General features: G+C 45.2%; 1 protein-coding gene across 2 annotated transcripts; it reads left to right on the top strand.

The window, feature by feature from the left end:
- The first annotated feature begins 2,497 nt into the window (after window positions 1–2,497).
- On the top strand, window positions 2,498–21,327 carry LOC123995221. 2 transcript variants are annotated; one of them, XM_046298698.1, is made up of 2 exons: window positions 2,498–3,326; window positions 20,660–21,327. In XM_046298698.1, exons 1-2 carry the CDS (start codon window positions 2,538–2,540, stop codon window positions 20,783–20,785), a joined length of 915 nt encoding a protein of 304 aa, XP_046154654.1. In that variant the 5' UTR covers window positions 2,498–2,537; the 3' UTR covers window positions 20,786–21,327. The 2 variants fall into 2 exon arrangements, with proteins under 2 accessions (XP_046154654.1, XP_046154743.1); XM_046298787.1 differs by having other exon boundaries at window positions 20,827–21,327.
- The last annotated feature ends 1,892 nt before the right edge of the window (window positions 21,328–23,219 follow it).

Genomic DNA, 23,219 nt, shown 5'->3' on the forward strand with positions numbered 1-23,219 from the left:
TTTTTAACAATCAGATCTGATGTGAATGTAATTGGTCAAAAGTCCAATTATTGGAAAAAAATATCAGTATTTATCAGCCATAAGTGTTTCTTAGTGTCGTTTATACGACATGATACAATAACTTTGTCAATTTTAAATGGAAAATGATTTTGTCTGGTCAGAGACGGAAGAAGAAAAGATTTACATCCCACTCGCTGTTTCTTTCTTTTCCCCTGGTTCAATGAAAGTCAATGAAAGAAGTCGACCAGACCCACCTGGTATTGCATTGGTTCTAGTGCATTTTCTTGCCACCAGGGAGCAGAACAGTCAGGAATTTGATAAGTAATTGTACGGATTTGTATATGCGCGTATTGCGCTGAAGCGCATTGATGGGGAGACATCAACAAGGGCAAAGAAGATACGTCTGTATGGATATGTGTTTTTTTCTCTCACAATTATTAAAAGCATTATTGCATAAACATGGTATGTTTATAGTTAATGATTATACATGTGGAATACAAAGAAATCGATAACTTTACGAAATACATTATATCAATATTGCTGATGGTGTTGGTTAGTAAGTTAAAAAGCTCTGCTATGAAAAACAGCCCGCATAGCAAGCTACAGTAAACATAATTGATTCTAGAAACACTGTTCATACTGTATCGCATGTTATTTCACCGTGCTGTCAGACAAGCGCTGTGGGAAGAATTGACCAACACGAATGTTGCAGAAACCTTAACGTTGTTAAAACGGTGAATGAGGCACAGCTTTTCAGGTAGGCTGGGCTTTGTCTTATTACAAGGAAGGGTGTAGCCATCAAGCCTATGATGCCTCCCCCTCCATGCGCAGGCCGCGGTCAGAGGGGAGGTGAGGACCTGTCATACCAACTACACGGGCCTCGCTGCTCTTCCAATCATATCATAGGTTACAACATATACAGGCGTTATATTCATTTCTACCGAAGGTTTATCATAGCAACCTAAATGCTCACGTAAAATTGGATTGCGTCGGAGACAAAACGAGTGTGGGGAAGAAGCACGGTAACTTTGGAAAGGACTGGAGGGAAGGATGGACAACTCAAAAGCGCAAATGGTGAGTTTTGATCGAGTCATCTCGCGGCTGGCTGACTTCATTTGGCACCGTGCCCCATGTTAGTTAGATACTGTAATATTGGGCAACAACGGACGTGGAAGTGATCTGTTGTTTTAACACTTTTAAACTATATTTTATAAACTATGACGGGACAACACTGTAACCTATTCGGTGACTTGCTTACCTCGGAATTATTTTAACCTTGTTGAGGGACACAACTTTGTAACATTTTTAAACGACTGTGTTGTACACGTCATGCGCTTGTTTTGACCATCTGCCTCCGGGCAGAAGAGACGAAAAGGTATCTCATTTAGAAATCGTTTTTAGATTAATACATTGTAGTCGATAGTATCTCGTAAAATAAACATTCCATAACGTTTCCCAATCCCACCTTGTAACAGTAAAGAAATCCTATGTTTATCAATCTGTTGGTGTAACAGTATAACTTTAGACCGTCCCCTCGCGCGAACCAGGGACCCTCTGCACACATCAACAACTTGTCACCCTCGAAGCATCGTCACCGGTCGCTCCACAAAAGCCACGGCCCTTGCAGAGTAAGGGGAACTGCTATTTAGCGCAGTTCTGAATATATCTGTGTTCGTTGTTTTTCTCTAAGCTAGGGGTATTCAACTCTTACCCTACGAGGTCCGAGGTCCGCTGGCTTTCTGTTCTACCTGATAATTGCACCCACCTGGTGTCCCAGGGCTAAACCAGTCCCTGTTTAGAGGGGAACAAGGAAGAAATGTAGTGGAACTGTCTTCACGGTCCAGAGTTGAGATTTAAGGCTCTCTAGGTTATAAATTACTCAAAATAACAAATAAAATCTCTGGGGGAAAATATAAACATGTATCGTTTTGTACAATATTTTAACTCTATACATTTCTCTGTGGTAAAAATAAGATCATATCCCTGTACAATGTATTTACTCGGTACATTTCGTTCCTCTCCCTACAGCCCAACTTATCCCAGGGGGGTGGTCTGGGTAGCCCTGCCGGTGTCAGACTAGAGGCTGTGATGGAGCAGCTCCAGAGACAACAGGAGGCTGGGGGTGGTCTGGGTAGCCCTGCCGGTGTCAGACTAGAGGCTGTGATGGAGCAGCTCCAGAGACAACAGGAGGCTGGGGGTGGTCTGGGTAGCCCTGCCGGTGTCAGACTAGAGGCTGTGATGGAGCAGCTCCAGAGACAACAGGAGGCTGGGGGTTGTCTGGGTAGTCTTGCCGGTGTCAGACTAGAGGCTGTGATGGAGCAGCTCCAGAGACAACAGGAGGCTGGGGGTGGTCTGGGTAGCCCTGCCGGTGTCAGACTAGAGGCTGTGATGGAGCAGCTCCAGAGACAACAGGAGGCTGGGGGTGGTCTGGGTAGCCCTGCCGGTGTCAGACTAGAGGCTGTGATGGAGCAGCTCCAGAGACAACAGGAGGCTGGGGTGGTCTGGGTAGCCCTGCCGGTGTCAGACTAGAGGCTGTGATGGAGCAGCTCCAGAGACAACAGGAGGCTGGGGGTGGTCTGGGTAGCCCTGCCGGTGTCAGACTAGAGGCTGTGATGGAGCAGCTCCAGAGACAACAGGAGGCTGGGGGTGGTCTGGGTAGCCCTGCCGGTGTCAGACTAGAGGCTGTGATGGAGCAGCTCCAGAGACAACAGGAGGCTGGGGGTGGTCTGGGTAGCCCTGCTGGTGTCAGACTAGAGGCTGTGATGGAGCAGCTCCAGAGACAACAGGAGGCCAAGCTGGAGATGGACCGGCAGGAGAAACACCTCCGCCAGGCCCAGACGATGTTTGCTAAACACGTAGCCGTCGCCTGGGTCACTGGAGCCCCCCTGGACTCTGCCTTCCTGGGCAAACGGGTGGAAGGAACCGGGACAGGAAGGACTCCTCAGATGGGTCAGCAACAGACAGAGGCTGGTGGCAGTAACGACAACACTCAGAGTTGTGTGGATAGGGGGGACGATAACAGAGAAGAGGGAGGTGTGATGGAGGATGAAGAAGAAAGGATGGAAGGTGAAGAAGAGGTTGATGATGTTGGAATGGGGCGTGGCCACATGACAAAGATGTCTCCCCTCCAGCAGGAGCGTTCCTTATCATCTTTTTGTCCGTCTTCAACCTCTCCATCAGCGGCTGCCAAACACAGAGACGCTTCCCCTCCTATGAATCTAAAGCGAAGGTCTGGGGAGAAGGACCTGTCTACCACAGAACAACACTCCTTCACATCTTCCAATGGATTTGGAGATTGGAGGTTTGATGATGGAACATTTAAGCAAGTAAGTTGTATTTCACTGCTCAATCCCTTATTTATTTATTTAGGCAAGTCAGTTAACTTCACTAGGGTATGTGGGACGCTAGCGCCCCACCTCTTCAACAGCCAGTGAAACTGCAGGGCGCCAAATTCAAAACAACAGAAATCCCAAAATTAAAATTCCTCAAACACACAAGTATTTTACACCATTTTAAAGATACACTTGTTGTAAATCAAGCCACAGTGTCCGATTTCAAAAATCGACGAAAGCACACCAAACGATTATGTTAGGTCAGAGCCAAGTCACAGAAAAACACAGCCAATTTTCCAGCCAACGAGAGGAGTCACAAAAATCAGAAATAGAGATCAAATGAATCACTACCCTTTGATGATCTTCATCAGATGACACTCATAGGACTTCATGTTACACAATACATGTATGTTTTGTTCGATAAAGTTCATATTTATATCCAAAAATCTGAGTTTACATTGGCGTTATGTTCAGTAGTTCCAAAACATCCGGTGATTTTGCAGAGAGCCACATCAATTTACAGAAATACTCATAATAAACATTTACATTTACATAATAAACATTGATAAAAGATACAACTGTTATGCATGTAATTTTAGATCCACTTCTCCTTAATGCAACCACTGTGTGAGATTTTTTTAAAGTTTACGGAAAAAGCACACCATGCAATAATCTGAGTACAGCGCTCCGACAACAAAAACAAGCCATACAGATATCCACCATGTTGTGGAGTCAACGGAAGTCAGAAATAGCATTATAAATATTCACTTACCTTTGATGATCTTCATCAGAATGCACTCCCAGGAATCCCAGTTCCACAATAAATGTTTGATTTGTTCGATAATGTCCATCATTTATGTCCAAATACCTCCCTTTTTGTTTGCGTGTTTAGTACACAATCCAAACTCACGACACGCGGGCACGAGGTCCAGACAAAGTTCAGACGAAAAGTCATATTACAGTTCGTAGAAACATGTCAAACGAAGTATAGAATCAATCTTAAGGATGTTTTTTTTAATCCTAAATCTTCAATAATGTTCCAACCGGAGAATTCCTTTGTCTGTAGAAATGCAATGGAACCCAAGCTAACTCTCACGTGAACGCGTGTGACTAGCTCATGCCTCTCTGGCAGACCTCTGCCTCATTCAGCTCCCACTCCCCCTCCTTCACAGTAGAAGCCTCAAACAAAGTTCCAAAGACTGTTGACATCTAGTGGAAGCCTTAGGAAGTGCAATATGACCCCATAGACACTGTATATTTGATAGGCAATGACTTGAAAAATTACAAACCCCAGATTTCCCACTTCCTGGTTGGATTTTTTCTCAGGTTTTTGCCTGCCATGTGAGTTATGTTATACTCACACACATCATTCAAACAGTTTTAGAAACTTCAGAGTGTTTTCTATCCAAATCTACTAATTATATGCATATTCTAGCTTTTATGGCTGAGTAGCAGGCAGTTTAATTTGGGCACGCTTTTGGGCACACATCCAAAATTCCCAATGCTGCCCCCTACCCTAGAGAAGTTAAGAACAAATTCTTATTTTACAATGGCGGCTTAGGAACAGTGGGTTAACTGCCTTGTTCAGGGGCAGAATGACAGATTTGACCTTGTCAGCTCGGGGGATTCGATCTAGCAACTTTTCAGTTACTGGCCCAACGCCTAACCACTAGGTTACCTGCCTCCCCCCTCTAACCACTAGGTTAACTGCCGCCCCATCTATAAGATGTTATTAGATATCTTGTTTTTATTGCAGAACGCCTGCAGTATGTTCTTTGACTTTAAGGGAAAGAGGTTTATTCAGGGAAGGGGAACCTTGTATGAGGAAACCTTGTATGAGGAAACCTTGTATGGTGTTTTTTAATTAGAATGTGCAGCAGGTAAAATGTGCAGCAGGCAGACTGCTTCAGGTCTCCCATGTGCAGCAGGTAGAATGTGCAGCAGGTAGAATGTGCAGCAGGTGTCCCATGTGCAGCAGGCAGAATGTGCTTCAGGTGTCCCATGTGCAGCAGGAAGACTGTGCAGCAGGTAGAATGTGCAGCAGGTAGAATGTGCAGCAGGTAGAATGTGCTTCAGGTGTCCCATGTGTAGCACTGGACTGGACTGACGGACTGTCTGCTGGACTGGACTGACAGACTGGACTGACGGACTGGACTGACGGACTGACTGTCTACTGGACTGGACTGACTGTCTACTGGACTGGACTGACTGTCTACTGGACTGGACTGGCTGTCTACTGGACTGGACTGGCTGTCTGCTGGACTGGACTGGCTGTCTGCTGGACTGGACTGACTGACTGTCTGCTGGACTGGACTGACTGTCTGCTGGACTGACTGTCTGCTGGACTGTCTGCTGGTCTGGACTGACTGTCTGCTGGTCTGGACTGACTGTCTGCTGGTCTGGACTGACTGTCTGCTGGACTGACTGTCTGCTGGTCTGGACTGACTGTCTGCTGGTCTGGACTGACTGTCTGCTGGTCAAGACTGACTGTCTGCTGGTCTGGACTGACTGTCTGCTGGACTGGACTGACTGTCTGCTGGACTGGACTGACTGTCTGCTGGACTGGACTGACTGTCTGCTGGACTGGACTGACTGTCTGCTGGTTTGGACTGACTGACTGTCTGCTGGACTGCTATTGTATTCGTTGTCCATAGTTTATGACTGTTATACCATAACCCCATGGGACACTCTGTTCACAACGTTGACATCAGCAAACCGCTCCCCCACATGACTCCCTACACACTGTCTGCCATCTGCCGGGTACAGTAGAACCCGGGATTCATCCGGCTGAATTCAAGATTCATCCGTGAAGGGCACACTTCACCAGCATGCCAGTGGCTATTGAAGATGAGCATTTGCTCACTGAAGTCGGTTACGAAGCCGAACTACAGTCAGTTCAAGACCCCTAGTGAGGATGACGAGCACGAAGATGAGCTTCCCCGAGACGGTTTCTGACAGTTTGTGCAGAACTTCTTTTGTTGTGTAAACCCACAGTTTACATCAGCTGTCCGGGGTGGCTGGTCTCAGACGATGCCACAGGTGAAGAGGCCTGTCATGTTTTGTCATTTATTATCTTGTCTTGTCCCTGTGCTTCCCATTCTATTCGTTTCCCTCTGCTGGTCTTATTAGGTTCTTTCCCTCTTTCTATCCCTCTCTCTCCCCCTCCCTCTCTCACTCTCTCGCTCTCTCTTCTCTCTATCGTTCCGTTCCTGCTCCCAGCTGTTCCTATTCCCCTAATCAATCATTTAGTCTTCCCACACCTGTTCCCGATCCTTTCCCCTGATTAGAGTCCCTATTTCTTCCTTTGTGTTCCGTTCCTGTCCTGTCGGTTCCTTGTCTAGAATTCACCGTGCTGTGTTTGTGTATCGCCCTGTCAGTGTCGTGTTTTCCTCAGATGCTGCGTGGTGAGCAGGTGTCTGAGTCTGTCTGGTTCAAGTGCCTTCCCGAGGCAACCTGCTGTTTACCTGCTGTTCAAGATCGAGTCTCCAGTTTGTCCTCGTCATTTCGAGTGAAAGTTGTGTTTTTTGTTTGTATTTACTTTACAGGATTAAAGACTCTGTTTTCGCCAAGTCGCTTTTGGGTCCTCTTTCACCTGCATGACAGAAGGAACCGACCAAGGAATGGACCCAGCGACTTCAGACGCTCGTTACACTGCCGTCGAGATCCAAGGAGCCATGCTCGGCAGACACGAGCAGGAATTGTCTGCTGCTCGCCATGCCGTGGAGAACCTGGCCGCTCAGGTTTCCGACCTCTCTGGACAGTTCCAGAGTCTACGTCTCGTGCCACCTGTTACTTCCTGGCCTGCCGAGCCTCCAGAACCTAGGGTTAATAACCCACCTTGCTACTCCGGGCAGCCCACTGAGTGCCGCTCCTTTCTCACGCAGTGTGAGATTGTGTTCTCTCTCCAACCCAACACATACTCTAGAGAGAGAGCTCGGGTTGCTTACGTCATTTCACTCCTTACTGGCCGGGCTCGAGAATGGGGCACAGCTATCTGGGAGGCAAGGGCTGATTGCTCTAACAGGTTCCAGAACTTTAAAGAGGAGATGATTCGGGTTTTTGACCGTTCAGTTTTTGGTAGGGAGGCTTCTAGGGCCCTGGCTTCCTTATGCCAAGGTGAACGGTCCATAACGGATTATTCTATTGAGTTTCGCACTCTTGCTGCCTCTAGTGAGTGGAACGAGCCGGCGCTGCTCGCTCGTTTTCTGGAGGGACTCCACGCAGTGGTTAAGGATGAGATTCTCTCCCGGGAGGTTCCTTCAGATGTGGACTCTTTGATTGCTCTCGCCATCCGCATAGAACGACGGGTAGATCTTCGTCACCGGGCTCGTGGAAGAGAGCTCGCATCAACGGTGTTTCCCTGCTCCGCATCGCAACCATCTCCCTCCTCTGGCTCAGAGTCTGAGCCCATGCAGCTGGGAGGGATTATATCTCGACTAAGGAGAGGGAACGGAGGATCACCAACCGCCTGTGCCTCTATTGCGGAGTTGCTGGACATTTTGTTAATTCATGTCCAGTAAAAGCCAGAGCTCATCTGTAAAATTAGAGGGCTACAGGTGAGCGCAACTACTCAAGTCTCTCCATCAAAATCCTGTACTACTTTGTCGGTCCATCTACGCTGGACCGGTTCGGGTGCTACATGTAGTGCCTTGATAGACTCTGGGGCTGAGGGTTGTTTCATGGACGAAGCATGGGTTCGGAAACATGACATTCCTTTCAGAGAGTTAGAGAAGCCTACGCCCATGTTCGCCTTAGATGGTAGTCATCTTCCCAGTATCAGATTTGAGACACTACCTTTAACCCTCACAGTATCTGGTAACCACAGTGAGACTATTTCTTTTTTGATTTTTCGTTCACCGTTTACACCTGTTGTTTTGGGTCATCCCTGGCTAGTATGTCATAATCCTTCTATTAATTGGTCTAGTAATTCTATCCTATCCTGGAACGTTTCTTGTCATGTGAAGTGTTTAATGTCTGCCATCCCTCCCGTTTCTTCTGTCCCTACTTCTCAGGAGGAACCTGGCGATTTGACAGGAGTGCCGGAGGAATATCATGATCTGCGCACGGTCTTCAGTCGGTCCCGAGCCAACTCCCTTCCTCCTCACCGGTCGTATGATTGTAGTATTGATCTCCTTCCGGGGACCACTCCTCCTCGGGGTAGACTATACTCTTTGTTAAGAAGAAGGACGGTACTCTGCGCCCCTGCGTGGATTATCGAGGGCTGAATGACATAACGGTTAAGAATCGTTATCCGCTTCCCCTTATGTCATCAGCCTTCGAGATTCTGCAGGGAGCCAGGTGCTTTACTAAGTTGGACCTTCGTAACGCTTACCATCTCGTGCGCATCAGAGAGGGGGACGAGTGGAAAACGGCGTTTAACACTCCGTTAGGGCATTTTGAGTACCGGGTTCTGCCGTTTGGTCTCGCCAATGCGCCAGCTGTTTTTCAGGCATTAGTTAATGATGTTCTGAGAGACATGCTGAACATCTTTGTTTTTGTCTATCTTGACGATATCCTGATTTTTTTCTCCGTCACTCGAGATTCATGTTCAGCACGTTCGACGTGTTCTACAGCGCCTTTTTTGTCTCTAAAAAGGCTGAGAAGTGCTCTTTTCATGTCTCCTCCGTTACTTTTCTCGGTTCCGTTATTTCCGCTGAAGGCATTCAGATGGATTCCGCTAAGGTCCAAGCTGTCAGTGATTGGCCCGTTCCAAGGTCACGTGTCGAGTTGCAGCGCTTTTTTAGGTTTCGCTAATTTCTATCGGCGTTTCATTCAATTTCGGTCAAGTTGCTGCCCCTCTCACAGCTCTTACTTCTGTCAAGACGTGTTTTAAGTGGTCCGGTTCCGCCCAGGGAGCTTTTGATCTTCTAAAAGAACGTTTTACGTCCGCTCCTATCCTCGTTACTCCTGACGTCACTAGACAATTCATTGTCGAGGTTGACGGCTTCAGAGGTAGGCGTGGGAGCCATTCTATCCCAGCGCTTCCAGTCTGACGATAAGGTTCATCCTTGCGCTTATTTTTCTCATCGCCTGTCGCCATCTGAGCGCAACTATGATGTGGGTAACCGTGAACTGCTAACCATCCGCTTAGCCCTAGGCGAATGGCGACAGTGGTTGGAGGGGGCGACCGTTCCTTTTGTCGTTTGGACAGACCATAAGAACCTTGAGTACATCCGTTCTGCCAAACGACTTAATGCCCGTCAAGCTCGTTGGGCGTTGTTTTTCGTTCGTTTCGAGTTTGTGATTTCTTACCGTCCGGGTAGCAAGAACACCAAGCCTGATGCCTTATCCCGTCTGTTTAGTTCTTCTGTGGCTTCTACTGATCCCGAGGGATTCTTCCTTATGGGCGTGTTGTCGGGTTAACAGTCTGGGGAATTGAAAGACAGGTTAAGCAAGCACTCACGCACACTAGTCGCCGGGCGCTGTCCTAGTAACCTCCTTTTCGTTCCTGTTTCCACTGTCTGGCTGTTCTTCAGTGGGCTCACTCTGCCAAGTTAGCTGGTCATCCCGGTGTTCGAGGCACTCTTGCGTCTATTCGCCAGCGCTTTTGGTGGCCGACTCAGGAGCGTGACACGCGCCGTTTCATGGCTGCTTGTTCGGACTGCGCGCAGACTAAGTCGGGTAACTCTCCTCCTGCCGGTCGTCTCAGACCGCTCCCCATTCCTTCTCGACCATGGTCTCACATCGCCCTAGACTTCATTCTGCCTTTGTCTGCGGGGAAGACTGTGATTCTTACGGTTGTCGATAGGTTCTCTAAGGCGGCACATTTCATTCCCCTCGCTAAACTTCCTTCCGCTAAGGAGACGGCACAAATCATTATCGAGAATGTATTCAGAATTATGGCCTCCCGTTAGACGCCGTTTCAGACAGAGGCCCGCAATTCACGTCACAGTTTTGGAGGGAGTTCTGTCGTTTGATTGGTGCGTCCGTCAGTCTCTCTTCCGGGTTTCATCCCCAGTCTAACGGTCAAGCAGAGAGGGCCAATCAGACGTTGGTCGCATACTACGCAGCCTTTCTTTCAGAAACCCTGCGTCTTGGGCAGAACAGCTCCCCTGGGCAGAATACGTCTTCTGCTGTTTCTGCTAGGGTTATCTCCGTTTCAGAGTAGTCTGGGTTACCAGCCTCCTCTGTTCTCATCCCAGCTTGCCGAGTCCAGCGTTCCCTCCGCTCAAGCGTTTGTCCAACGTTGTGAGCGCACCTGGAGGAGGGTGAGGTCTGCACTTTGCCGTTACAGGGCACAGACTGTGAGAGCCGCCAATAAACGCAGGATTAAGAGTCCAAGGTATTTTGCGGCCAGTTAGTGTGGCTTTCCACTGCAACCTTCCTCTTACGACAGCTTTCAAGTTGACTCCGGGTTCATTGGTCCGTTCCGTGTCTCCCAGGTTAATCCTGGGCTGTAGTGAAAGTCTTCCGCGACATCTTTCGCGTCCATCCTGTCTTCCATGTCTCCTGTGTCAAGCCCTTTCTGCACCCCGTTCGTCTTCCCTCCCCCCTCCCGTCCTTGTCTGGGTGCACCTATTTACAAGGTACATAAGATCATGGACATGCGTTCTCAGTCACCAATACTTAGTGGATTGGGAGGGTTATGGTCCTGAGGAGAGGAGTTGGGTTCCGTCTCGGGGGTGCTGGACCGTTCACTCATTGATGATTTCCTCCGTTGCCGCCAGTTCCTCCTCGAGTGCGCCAGGAGGCGCTCGGTGAGTGGGGGGTACTGTCATGTTTTGTCATTTATTATCTTGTCTTGTCCCTGTGCTTCCCATTCTATTCGTTTCCCTCTGCTGGTCTTATTAGGTTCTTTCCCTCTTTCTATCCCTCTCTCTCCCCCTCCCTCTCTCACTCTCTCGCTCTCTCTTCTCTCTATCGTTCCGTTCCTGCTCCCAGCTGTTCCTATTCCCCTAATCAATCATTTAGTCTTCCCACACCTGTTCCCGATCCTTTCCCCTGATTAGAGTCCCTATTTCTTCCTTTGTGTTCCGTTCCTGTCCTGTCGGTTCCTTGTCTAGAATTCACCGTGCTGTGTTTGTGTAACGCCCTGTCGTGTCGTGTTTTCCTCAGATGCTGCGTGGTGAGCAGGTGTCTGAGTCTGTCTGGTTCAAGTGCCTTCCCGAGGCAACCTGCTGTTTACCTGCTGTTCAAGATCGAGTCTCAGTTTGTCCTCGTTTTCAGTGAAAGTTGTGTTTTTTGTTTGTATTTACTTTACTGGATTAAAGACTCTGTTTTCGCCAAGTCGCTTTTGGGTCCTCTTTCACCTGCATGACAAGGCCAGATGTGGTGGTCCTGTGTTGGCGTGGTCTACGGTTATGAGGCTGGTTTATGGTAGAGAAATTAACATTTTAATGATCTGGCAACAGCTCTGGTGAACATTCCTGCATTCAGCATGCCAAATGCACGCTCCCTCAACTTGAGAAATCTGTAGCATCTGTTGTGTGACACAACTGTATATTTTAGAGGGACCTTTTCATTGTCCCCACCTCTATATTGATTATGCTGTTTAATCAGCTTGTTATGACAAACCTGTCAGGTGGATGGATTATCTTGGCAAAAGAGAAATGCTCACGAACAGGGATGTAACAGGGAAAACAAATTTGTGCACAATTTTTTTGTTTGTTTGAGAAATAACCTTTTGTGTGTGTATGTGTGTGTGTGTGTATAGGAACATTTCTTTTATTTATTTATTTATTTTTTGAATTTGACCCCGTTTTCTCCCCAATTTCGTGGTATCCAATTGTTGTAGTAGCTACTATCTTGCTACTATCGCTACAACTCCCGTACGGGCTCGGGAGAGAGACGAAGGTTGAAAGTCATGCGTCCTCTGAAACACAAGCCGCACTGCTTCTTAACACAGTGCGCATCCAACCCGGAAAACAGCCGCACCAATGCGCCAGAGGAAACAAGGACAAGGACACCCCTACCGACCAAGCCCTCCCTAACCCGGGCGATGCTAGGCCAATTGTGCATCGCTCCACGGACCTCCCGGTCGCGGCCGGTTACAACAGAGCCTGGGCGCGAACCCAGGGACTCTGATGGCACAGCTGGTGCTGCAGTACAGCGCCCTTAACCACTGCGCCACCCGGGAGGCCGTATAGGAATATTTCTGAGATCTTTTCATTTCAGCTCATGAAACGTAGGTACCTTCTGAAGACGTGTTGTTGTTTTAATAATGTGTTCATCAGTACAGGATGTTTATATCTCCTAGAGGGTCTATGATGTCATGCTCCTACCACGCAGCAAAACTGTAGCCTACCCAATACTGTAATTATTATTATTTTAATAAAATTAGGCTACAAGTCTATTTACTTCTCGATTTAAGCATGGTCTACGCTGTACTTGGAGATTTGCATACTTTTCCGAAAGTTCAAAATGGATAAATACAAACTTTTTATGTGGGGAAAAAACTGGCGCACGCTAGATTTGAAAGTATTTTGCACGCACACACTTTTGAAAAGTTGTGCTGTATTTAGGCGGGCTGGGACACGATACCTGTGTCGTGATAGTTGTTGTGCTTTATTTAGGCGGGCTTGGACACAATAGCAGTGTCGCGATAGTTGTGCTTTATTTAGGCGGGCTGGGACATGATACCTGTGTCGTGATAGTTGTTGTGCTTTATTTAGGCGGGCTCGGACACAATAGCAGTGTCGCGATAGTTGTTGTGCTTTATTTAGGCGGGCTGGGACACGATACCAGTGTCGCGATAGTTGTTGTGCTTTATTTAGGCGGGCTGGGACACGATACCAGTGTCGCGATAGTTGTTAATGTTGGGGCAATTTTTTAATATATTTTTAACTTCATCAGGAGAACAGCAATAATGTTGTAAACAAATCATTATGTTGTCATCCAGTCACATTTATTTATTTTCTAAGCAATAGCACACAATATTTGACATACTGAAGTTTTTTGTTCTTTTAAAGGATTTTTGTCTGCTTGGGTGTTTTTTTTCCATTTTTATCATGGAAAAACATTATCACAGCCCTACTAAATAGGGAGCATGGTGCCAATTGAGAGGCTGCTCTGCACACAGAAGGGTTAGCCACTGTCTTGGCCACTGTCTTGGCCGCTGTCCAAAACACTGTTGAATGAATGAGAACTACTGGAGAGCAGCTGGTTCAGAATGAGATGTACATGGCCATAAAGTGAGGGGATAGTATTTGACTGAATGCCCCCCCCCCCCACACACACACACACACACACACAAATAAAATGTTTTATAACAATCCAAGTATTTCAGTAGCAAACATGAAAGTTTGAACATCGACTGAGAAATACTTTAAGAGTTTCAGTCAGCTGGGTGTAGTGTAAAGTCTTCTGCGTGTTTTCAGTTAGCTGGGTGTAGTGTAAAGTCTTCTGCGTGTTTTCAGTTAGCTGGGTGTAGTGTAAAGTCTTCTGCGTGTTTTCAGTTAGATGGGTGTTGTGTAAAGTCTTCTGCGTGTTTTCAGTTAGCTGGGTGTAGTGTAATGTCTTCTGTGTGTTTTCAGTTAGCTGGGTGTAGTGTAAAGTCTTCTGCGTGTTTTCAGTTAGCTGGGTGTAGTGTAAAGTCTTTTGCGTGTTTTCAGTTAGCTGGGTGTAGTGTAAAGTCTTCTGCTTGTTTTCAGTTAGCTGGGTGTAGTGTAAAGTCTTCTGCGTGTTTTCAGTTAGCTGGGTGTAGTGTAAAGTCTTCTGCGTGTTTTCAGTTAGCTGGGTGTAGTGTAAAGTCTTCTGCGTGTTTTCAGTTAGCTGGGTGTAGTGTAAAGTCTTCTGCGTGTTTTCAGTTAGCTGGGTGTAGTGTAAAGTCTTCTGCGTGTTTTCAGTTAGCTGGGTGTAGTGTAAAGTCTTCTGCGTGTTTTCAGTTAGCTGGGTGTAGTGTAAAGTCTTCTGCGTGTTTTCAGTTAGCTGGGTGTAGTGTAAAGTCTTCTGCGTGTTTTCAGTTAGCTGGGTGTAGTGTAAAGTCTTCTGCGTGTTTTCAGTTAGCTGGGTGTAGTGTAAAGTCTTCTGTGTGTTTTTTAGTTAGCTGGGTGTAGTGTAAAGTCTTCTGCGTGTTTTCAGTTAGCTGGGTGTAGTGTAAAGTCTTCTGCGTGTTTTCAGTTAGCTGGGTGTAGTGTAAAGTCTTCTGCGTGTTTTCAGTTAGCTGGGTGTAGTGTAAAGTCTTCTGCTTGTTTTCAGTTAGCTGGGTGTAGTGTAAAGTCTTCTGCGTGTTTTCAGTTAGCTGGGTGTAGTGTAAAGTCTTCTGCTTGTTTTCAGTTAGCTGGGTGTAGTGTAAAGTCTTCTGCGTGTTTTCAGTTAGCTGGGTGTAGTGTAAAGTCTTCTGCGTGTTTTCAGTTAGCTGGGGGGTCACAAATCTTAAAGAAATATACTTCCTTAATTCATTCTCCCCCTCTAATTCAAACCGGTCTCTCAATGATAAAAGGCTGTTGAAAAATTGTTTGAGTTCGATGGGTGTATCCAAGAATAGGGCGACCTCCATTGTTTTCATTCCCTTTCATCTGTACTGCACCCTATAGAATTGTATTCCTCTTTGGTCCCAGAGTCAGAGGTCGTTAAGGGGGGGTGGAGAGCCGACTGATTTGATGGCACGTCTGTCTAAAAAGGTTAGCAGATGCCATAAGTCATTTCCGAATGAGAGAGTTGTAGGATGAGTTTTCATTATTATTATTTTTTTTACACAATAGATGATTCTAACCCAGATAATCTACACATGTTCCCCATAGCTTCATAACCAAAGCCTTAACGTGTATGTATGGCTCAGGTTATAAATATAGGGGCTTGTTTCACCAGATTTGGCAGACATTTTAGACTTAATCTTGTGTCTTGGAAACAGGCCCTAGCAGGTATTTAACCATGTCCATAGTTTATAAAGTAGCAGGTATTTAACCATGTCCATAGTTTATAAAGTAGCAGGTATTTACCCATGTCCATAGTTTATAAAGTAGCAGGTATTTAACCATGTCCATAGTTTATAAAGTAGAAGGTATTTAACCATGTCCATAGTTTATAAAGTAGAAGGTATTTAACCATGTCCATAGTTTATAAAGTAGCAGGTATTTAACCATGTCCATAGTTTATAAAGTAGCAGGTATTTACCCATGTCCATAGTTTATAAAGTAGCAGGTATTTAACCATGTCCATCTTTTATAAAGTAGAAGGTATTTAACCATGTCCATAGTTTATAAAGTAGAAGGTATTTAACCATGTCCATAGTTTATAAAGTAGAAGGTATTTAACCATGTCCATAGTTTATAAAGTAGCAGGTATTTAACCATGTCCATAGTTTATAAAGTAGCAGGTATTTAACCATGTCCATAGTTTATAAAGTAGCAGGTATTTAACCATGTCCATAGTTTATAAAGTAGCAGGTATTTAACCATGTCCATAGTTTATAAAGTAGAAGGTATTTAACCATGTCCATAGTTTATAAAGTAGCAGGTATTTAACCATGTCCATAGTTTATAAAGTAGCAGGTATTTAACCATGTCCATAGTTTATAAAGTAGCAGGTATTTAACCATGTCCATAGTTTATAAAGTAGAAGGTATTTAACCATGTCCATAGTTTATAAAGTAGAAGGTATTTAACCATGTCCATAGTTTATAAAGTAGAAGGTATTTAACCATGTCCATAGTTTATAAAGCCTGAGCCCTAGCAGGTATTTAACCATGTCCATAGTTTATAAAGTAGCAGGTATTTAACCATGTCCATAGTTTATAAAGTAGCAGGGTATTTAACCATGTCCATAGTTTATAAAGTAGCAGGTATTTAACCATGTCCATAGTTTATAAAGTAGCAGTATTTAACCATGTCCATAGTTTATAAAGTAGCAGGTATTTAACCATGTCCATAGTTTATAAAGTAGCAGGTATTTAACCATGTCCATAGTTTATAAAGTAGCAGGTATTTAACCATGTCCATAGTTTATAAAGTAGCAGGTATTTAACCATGTCCATAGTTTATAAAGTAGCCAGGTATTTAACCATGTCCATAGTTTATAAAGTAGCAGGTATTTAACCATGTCCATAGTTTATAAAGTAGCAGGTATTTAACCATGTCCATAGTTTATAAAGTAGCAGGTATTTAACCATGTCCATAGTTTATAAAGTAGCAGGTATTTAACCATGTCCATAGTTTATAAAGTAGCAGGTATTTAACCATGTCCATAGTTTATAAAGTAGCAGGTATTTAACCATGTCCATAGTTTATAAAGTAGCAGGTACTTAACCATGTTCATCCACTCTATTTCACTCCTTTATTTTACCTACTGTCTGCCTGTCTGCTGCTGGATCTGCATTACACACACACCTGTCCCCCTAATCAGGCCCCACCACCCCTCCACACTAACTGCAGTAGTGGGCCTACAGCCCATTATGACCTGGCCATGCTGCTGGCCATTCTGCTGGCTATACTGCTGGCCATGCTGCTGGCCATGCTGCTGGCCATTCTGCTGGCCATTCTGCTGGCCATGCTGCTGCCCATTCTGCTGGCTATACTGCTGGCCATGCTGCTGGCCATGCTGCTGGCCATTCTGCTGGCCATTCTGCTGGCTATGCTGCTGGCCATTCTGCTGGCCATGCTGCTGGCCATGCTGCTGGCCATGCTGCTGGCCATTCTGCTGGCCATGCTGCTGGCCATTCTGCTGGCCGCTGTTTGCAACATGTTTATATTATATGAGGGATTGATAAATTAAAGAATTAAACATTGCAATCTGTTGCCCCATGCAGTTTAATGATGAATGATGCGCTAAGGAAGGTTAGCCTATTTCATATGGTTTTAATGGTCTTCTGTAGCTCCAGCTGGTAGAGGGCGGTCCTCTGTAGTTCCAGCTGGTAGAGGGCGGCCCTCTGTAGCTCCAGCTGGTAGAGGGCGGCCCTCTGTAGCTCCAGCTGGTAGAGGGCGGTCCTCTGTAGCTCCAGCTGGTAGAGGGCGGTCCTCTGTAGCTCCAGCTGGTAGAGGGCGGTCCTCTGTAGCTCCAGCTGGTAGAGGGCGGTCCTCTGTAGCTCCAGCTGGTAGAGGGCGGTCCTCTGTAGCTCCAGCTGGTAGAGGGCGGTCCTCTGTAGCTCCAGCTGGTAGAGGGCGGTCCTCTGTAGCTCCTGCTGGTAGGGGGCGGTCCTCTGTAGCTCCAGCTGGTAGAGGGCGGTCCTCTGTAGCTCCAGCTGGTAGAGGGCGGTCCTCTGTAGCTCCAGCTGGTAGAGGGCGGTCCTCTGTAGCTCCAGCTGGTAGAGGGCGGTCCTCTGTAGAGCCAGAGGTGTGTGTGTGTGTGTGTGTGTGCGTGTGTGTGTGCGTGTGTGCGTGCGTGCGTGCGTGCGTGCGTGCGTACGTACGCTTGGTCGTCTCATGATATACAACCTTTTTAATATGTTTCTCTAAGTGCCTCATAAATGCTACTGAAAGGGGTGGTGGCTAGCTGATGATTGGAGGATAGGTGGGATAGTAGTATGTGTATAACTTAGGGCTGGGCGGTATACTGTATTTTACTAATACTATATGTATTGATGCAGGACCGGTTTGTGTTTTTACTTATCCTTCTGTAACGGTATTTGAATGTTTGGTTTGTTAAATGTGATACGCAGTGTGTAACGTCCATTGTTAAAGTTTACTCCGCTACTTCGAGTCATCCCTCTCTACTCTCTCTCCACAACGTTTTCCCACACAGATCTAGTTCCACCCCGTCACTCAAGGAGCGCATTTGTTGATGCTTGACCACGAGACACTTTCGTTCAGTCCGCATGGTCAATGCAGCACACACTATATCAATGTTGATGACAACAGTGTTGTTACCAATTCGATCTTAATATAAATCCACAAGCATTCTATAATTACAATATTTGTTTTTCTTACATCTGCAAACAGCTAAACTCAGCAAAAAAAATGTCACTTGTCAACTGTGTATTATTTTAAGCCGATTTTAACATGTGTAAATATTTCTGTGAGCATACCAATATTCAACAAATGAGACATAATATGAACAATTTCCATAGACATGTGACTAACAGAAATGGAATAATGTGTCCCTGAACAAAGGGGGGGTAAAAATCCAAATTAACAGTCAGTATCTGGTGTGGCCACCAGCTGCATTAAGTACTGTGAAGTTATTTGGATTTTTTTTACAAATTAGCTTTGAAAGACAGGGTCCTGAAAAAGGGCTTTTTTATGAGTTTAGTTTGTATTTTCTTAGCAAGTTAAGCTAAATCGTGTTAGCCACTAATGCTAACCACTAGTTAGCTGGCTAGCTAACTAGCTAGTAAAAGTACTGAGTCAGCGCAAACGTAGCTAGCTAACACAGCCTGATACCAGTGCTGGTGCAGGCCTAAATCAGCTTTTTGTTTGTGCAACAGTATCTTCTAAATCAAAGAGGAATAGGTGAAGCATGAATGTTGGCTATATGAATAAAGATTTAATGTAGCCAAAAATTATAGGGTACCCTAGGAAACCCGGAACATCACTTTGGTTCCTACCCTGCCATAAAACTCGTCCATGGCATTTTCATTCATGGTCATGTCAAACAACACTTCATAGTGCTTCATTATTTATATTCTAACTATAGAATTATAATAAACATTCTATTTCCATGATTCCAAAAGTTCACCCAAGTGTTTTGTTTTAAATCACAATTTCAACATTTGTTTAAAAAAAAAAAATTTTTTTTGCCCGTATCATGGCAGTGTGGAAATTCTCAAATGAGTGCAGGAAATGCAGAAATTTGATGGAAATGCAGGAAATTATATTAGGTTGAAGTTGAAATGAACTGTATAAACCAATCAGAGAAAGATCCATTGAAATAATTTTGAATATGTATATGTGTTGCCACCGTAAGGTCACTCACTAATAAAGAAAATGTATAACTTTTATTAATCAAAAACATAAAATACCGTAAAAATTTTGAAAAATAACATGATGTGATATTTTGGCCATATCGCCCAGCCCTTCATCAGACTGAACCAGCCTCCATCCTTACCAGATGCCCCAGCCTGGGATGCCTATACATTTGATAGTCTTCAATATTGTCAATACTAGAGAATTGAAAACCTTTTCTGTGAGAACATAGCATATGGGATTGATTTTAAGAAATGTAGTTTAATTCATTTGATTAATATTATGGTGTTACTATTCTAAGAAAAATGAAAACCCTCAGGATTTTCATTAGGATGGAATAGAAAATATGGCGCTGTACAACGTAATGGTCAGAAGTAGGCTATTACTAAGAGCATAAGAGGATTGGAGGATTCTAAATTAATATCTAAGGGGCATTTTTTGTTAGGGCAAATCTGATCTGTGAGTATCTAAGGGGCTTTTATACAATTTGTGTCTTAGACTGCTGCGCCACTCCGTTAGGAAAATATGGCGCTGTACAACGTAATAGTCGGGAGTGGTCGGGAGTCGTCCGGAACAGCTGGTGCTCTCAGGCATGCTTTATATCCCAAAACCTCAGTTTTGTTCGCATTTTCTTCAGTAATCCACAGGCTCAAACGCAGTCAAAAAAGGCAGAGAAAAAAAAATCCAAATTGTATCCGTAAAGTTCATAGAAACATGTCAAACGATGTTTACATTCAATCCTCAGGTTGTTTTTAGCCTAAATAATCGATGATATAATCTAATATTTCAACTGGACAATAACGTCGTCAATATAAAAGGTAAACAAGAAAGGCTCTCGGTCGCGCGCATGAAAAAGCTATGTGACACGGCAGGGTCCACTCATTCAGACTGCTCTTACTCCCTCATTTTTCAGAATACAAGCCTGAAACAATTTCTAAAGACTGTTGACATCTAGTGGAAGGCATAGGAACTGCAATTTGAGTCCTAAGTCAATGGATACTGTAATGGCATTGAATAGCAAACTACAAAACCAACAAAAAAAACGACTACTTGAATGGATTTTTCTCAGGGTTTTGCCTGCCAAATCAGTTCTGTTATACTCACAGACACTATTTTAACAGTTTTGGAAACTTTAGAGTGTTTTCCCTCCAAATCTTCTAGCTATATGCATACCATATCTTATGGGCCCGAGTAGCAGGCAGTTTAATTTGGGTATGCTTTTCATCCAAAATTCCAAATGCTGCCCCCTTCCCTAGAGAAGTTAAAATCCACAGCTATAATAAATGCAGCTTCAGGATATATGGTTTCCAGTTTGCTTAAAGTCCAGTTAAGTTCCTTTAGGGCCGTCGTGGTATTGGCTTGAAGGGGGATATTCACGGCTAGGACAGTAACCAAGGAGAATTCTCTTGGGAGATAATATGGTCGGCATTTGATTGTGAGGAAATCTAGGTCAGGTGAATTAAAAGACTCGAGTTCCTATATGTTGTTACAATTACACCATGAGTCGTTAATCATGAAACATACATCCCCGCCCTTTTTCTTTCCGGACAGATGGTTATTTCTGTCGGCACGATGCACAAAGAATCCTGGTGGCTGTACCGACTCGGACAGCATATATCCCGAGAGAGCCATGTTTCTCTGAAACAGAGTATGTTACAATCCCTGATGTCTCTCTAGAAAGCAACCCGTGCCCTAATTTTGTCTACCTTGTTATCTAGAGACTGGACATTAGCGAGTAATGTACTCGAAAGCAGTGGGTGGTGTGCGTGCCTCCAAAGTCTGACCAGAATGCTTCTCCGTCTTCCTCTTCTGCGGCGACATTGGTTTGTGTCGACCTCTGGAATCAGTTCAAATGCCCTGGGTGGTTCGGACAAAGGATCCGCTTTGGGAATGTCGTTGTGCTGGTAAGTGGACGTCGCTCTGATATCCAATAGTTATTCTCCGGCTGTATGTAATAACACTCTTTTGGGCTAACAATTGTCATGACGTTGCCCTCTTTGAGTACAGCGAGCACCATCCCCCGCTCTCTGCTTCTACAACCAGACTGCTGTGGTCAGAGGTCGTAAATGTCTCAGAAGACCCTGCCTCATGGCCACACAGTATTAGAGATAGGGTAAACATTCCCAGACGACAAAGGAAATCCTTCCACCTCACAGAACTTGAGGTACGAACACATTTCATGTTCCAGAGAAAGTGTAAAAGATCGGTGAAGAATCCAGCTACGAACTGGTCCGTTTGGCACAACTTGGGAAGCTCAAGAGAGACGGTGTGGCCACATTACCATAACACTGTTTATATAATAGTCTCAGATATGAGGTTTACATCTAATTGTTGTATAAGATGAATGAGTGAGTATGATACTGTTTGTATAATAAGACTTTTCACCAGTGATCAAGACGACACACTGAGCGTAAATATATATATATTGATTGCAATTGTTCCCGAATGAGTGAGAATGAATGAATGAGTTCATGTGTAAAGGATTAGCATTTTAATTGTTATAATTAACTCTGTAGTGACTTCTTGGTAAAAGAAAAACACTCCCCTTTTGTCTAACAAGCCGCCATGCCGGTTCAGCCCACTAGGGGCACATTCTATCATTTCATGTAACCATATCTACTGTTTGTTTATGCATTTCTGTGAATTACTTAGTTAGTAATAAATCATTTAAGACAATTGATGTATGGATGACTCATAGTGAAGACTGGGTTCGTGCAGATAACCAACCGCTTACAACGTTTGGAATGAGACTAACGTGAGGTAAAATAAATAAATCATTAATCAGAAGACTATTGATCAGATATGGAAATATCTGAAAGGTTATATTGGGAAATAATCACTTTGTAATCTGAATACTTTCCTTGGTGCCCCAACTTCCTAGTTAATTACAGTTACATGATTATTCAGTTTAATCGATTAACTAATACAGAGAATCTTTGGTAAAAAAAAGTCTTCCGTTTAATGAGAGTAAAGACACGACACAATGTAAGAAATAATACATTAAAAAAATCAAAATGCTGCAAAGTTTCCTAAGGGCTAGAAGCAAGGTGGCATTAGTGAGGTTGGCGACTGATGTTAGGCGATCAGGCCTGGCTTGTAGACCTGATGGAGGAACAATAGAGTCCTGAGTACCGGGCCAGTGGGGCCCGATGGAGGGACAATAGAGCCCTGAGTACCAGGCCAGTAGGACCTGATGGAGGGACTATAGAGCCCTGAGTACCAGGCCAGTAGGGCCTGACGGAGGAACAATAGAGCCCTGAGTACCAGGCTATTAGGACCTGATGGAGGGACAATAGAGCCCTGAGTACCGGGCCAGTGGGGCTCGACGAGGAACAATGAGGGACAATAGAGCCCTGAGTACCAGGCCAGTAGGACCTGATGGAGGGACTATAGAGGCCTGAGTACCAGGCCAGTAGGACCTGATGGAGGGACAATAGAGCCCTGAGTACCAGGCCAGTAGGACTTGATGGAGGGACAATAGAGCCCTGAGTACCAGGCCAGTAGGACCTGATGGAGGGACAATAGAGCCCTGAGTACCAGGATATTAGGACCTGATGGAGGGACAATAGAGCCCTGAGTACCGGGCCAGTAGGGCCCGATGGAGGGACAATAGAGCCCTGAGTACCAGGCCAGTAGGACCTGATGGAGGGACTATAGAGGCCTGAGTATCAGGCCAGTAGGACCTGATGGAGGGACAATAGAGCCCTGAGTACCAGGATATTAGGACCTGATGGAGGGACAATAGAGCCCTGAGATTACCGCGACTCAACGGTCATGTGGAATTTTACTGCCGTTGGTGTTCACCACCATTTGCCTCATGCAGCGTGACACATATCCTATTCCTTGATCAGGCTGTTGATTTTTTTTGGCCCACATTCACCCAGGTATATGAAGTACCTGTACCCATGTTCAATGGGTGAGAGTGAGAAGAAGAACTGGGCTGTTAGCTCTCATGAATGCAGGCGAGCTCCAGGCTGCTATAGAATTTTGGTAACCGGAGGTTTGTTGTCTTTAAGGCCGAAGACCCAGCAACAGCCTGTACCACTTCCCCACAATCCACCGTTCCTGGCCACATCCCTCCTCTCTCCCTCCAAGATGCCCCACCACGGCC

Source organism: Oncorhynchus gorbuscha, linkage group LG01, assembly GCF_021184085.1.
Source record: "Oncorhynchus gorbuscha isolate QuinsamMale2020 ecotype Even-year linkage group LG01, OgorEven_v1.0, whole genome shotgun sequence".
NCBI lineage: Eukaryota > Metazoa > Chordata > Actinopteri > Salmoniformes > Salmonidae > Oncorhynchus > Oncorhynchus gorbuscha.

Excerpts from the sequence above, each read along its gene's own strand:
- LOC123995221 (XM_046298698.1), top strand. The coding sequence starts at position 2,538 with ATGGAGCAGCTCCAGAGACAACAGGAGGCTGGGGGTGGTCTGGGTAGC. Across the intron at positions 3,327-20,659 it reads ATGATGGAACATTTAAGCAA|ATGGTTATTTCTGTCGGCAC; the intron begins GTAAGTTGTATT and ends CTTTCCGGACAG.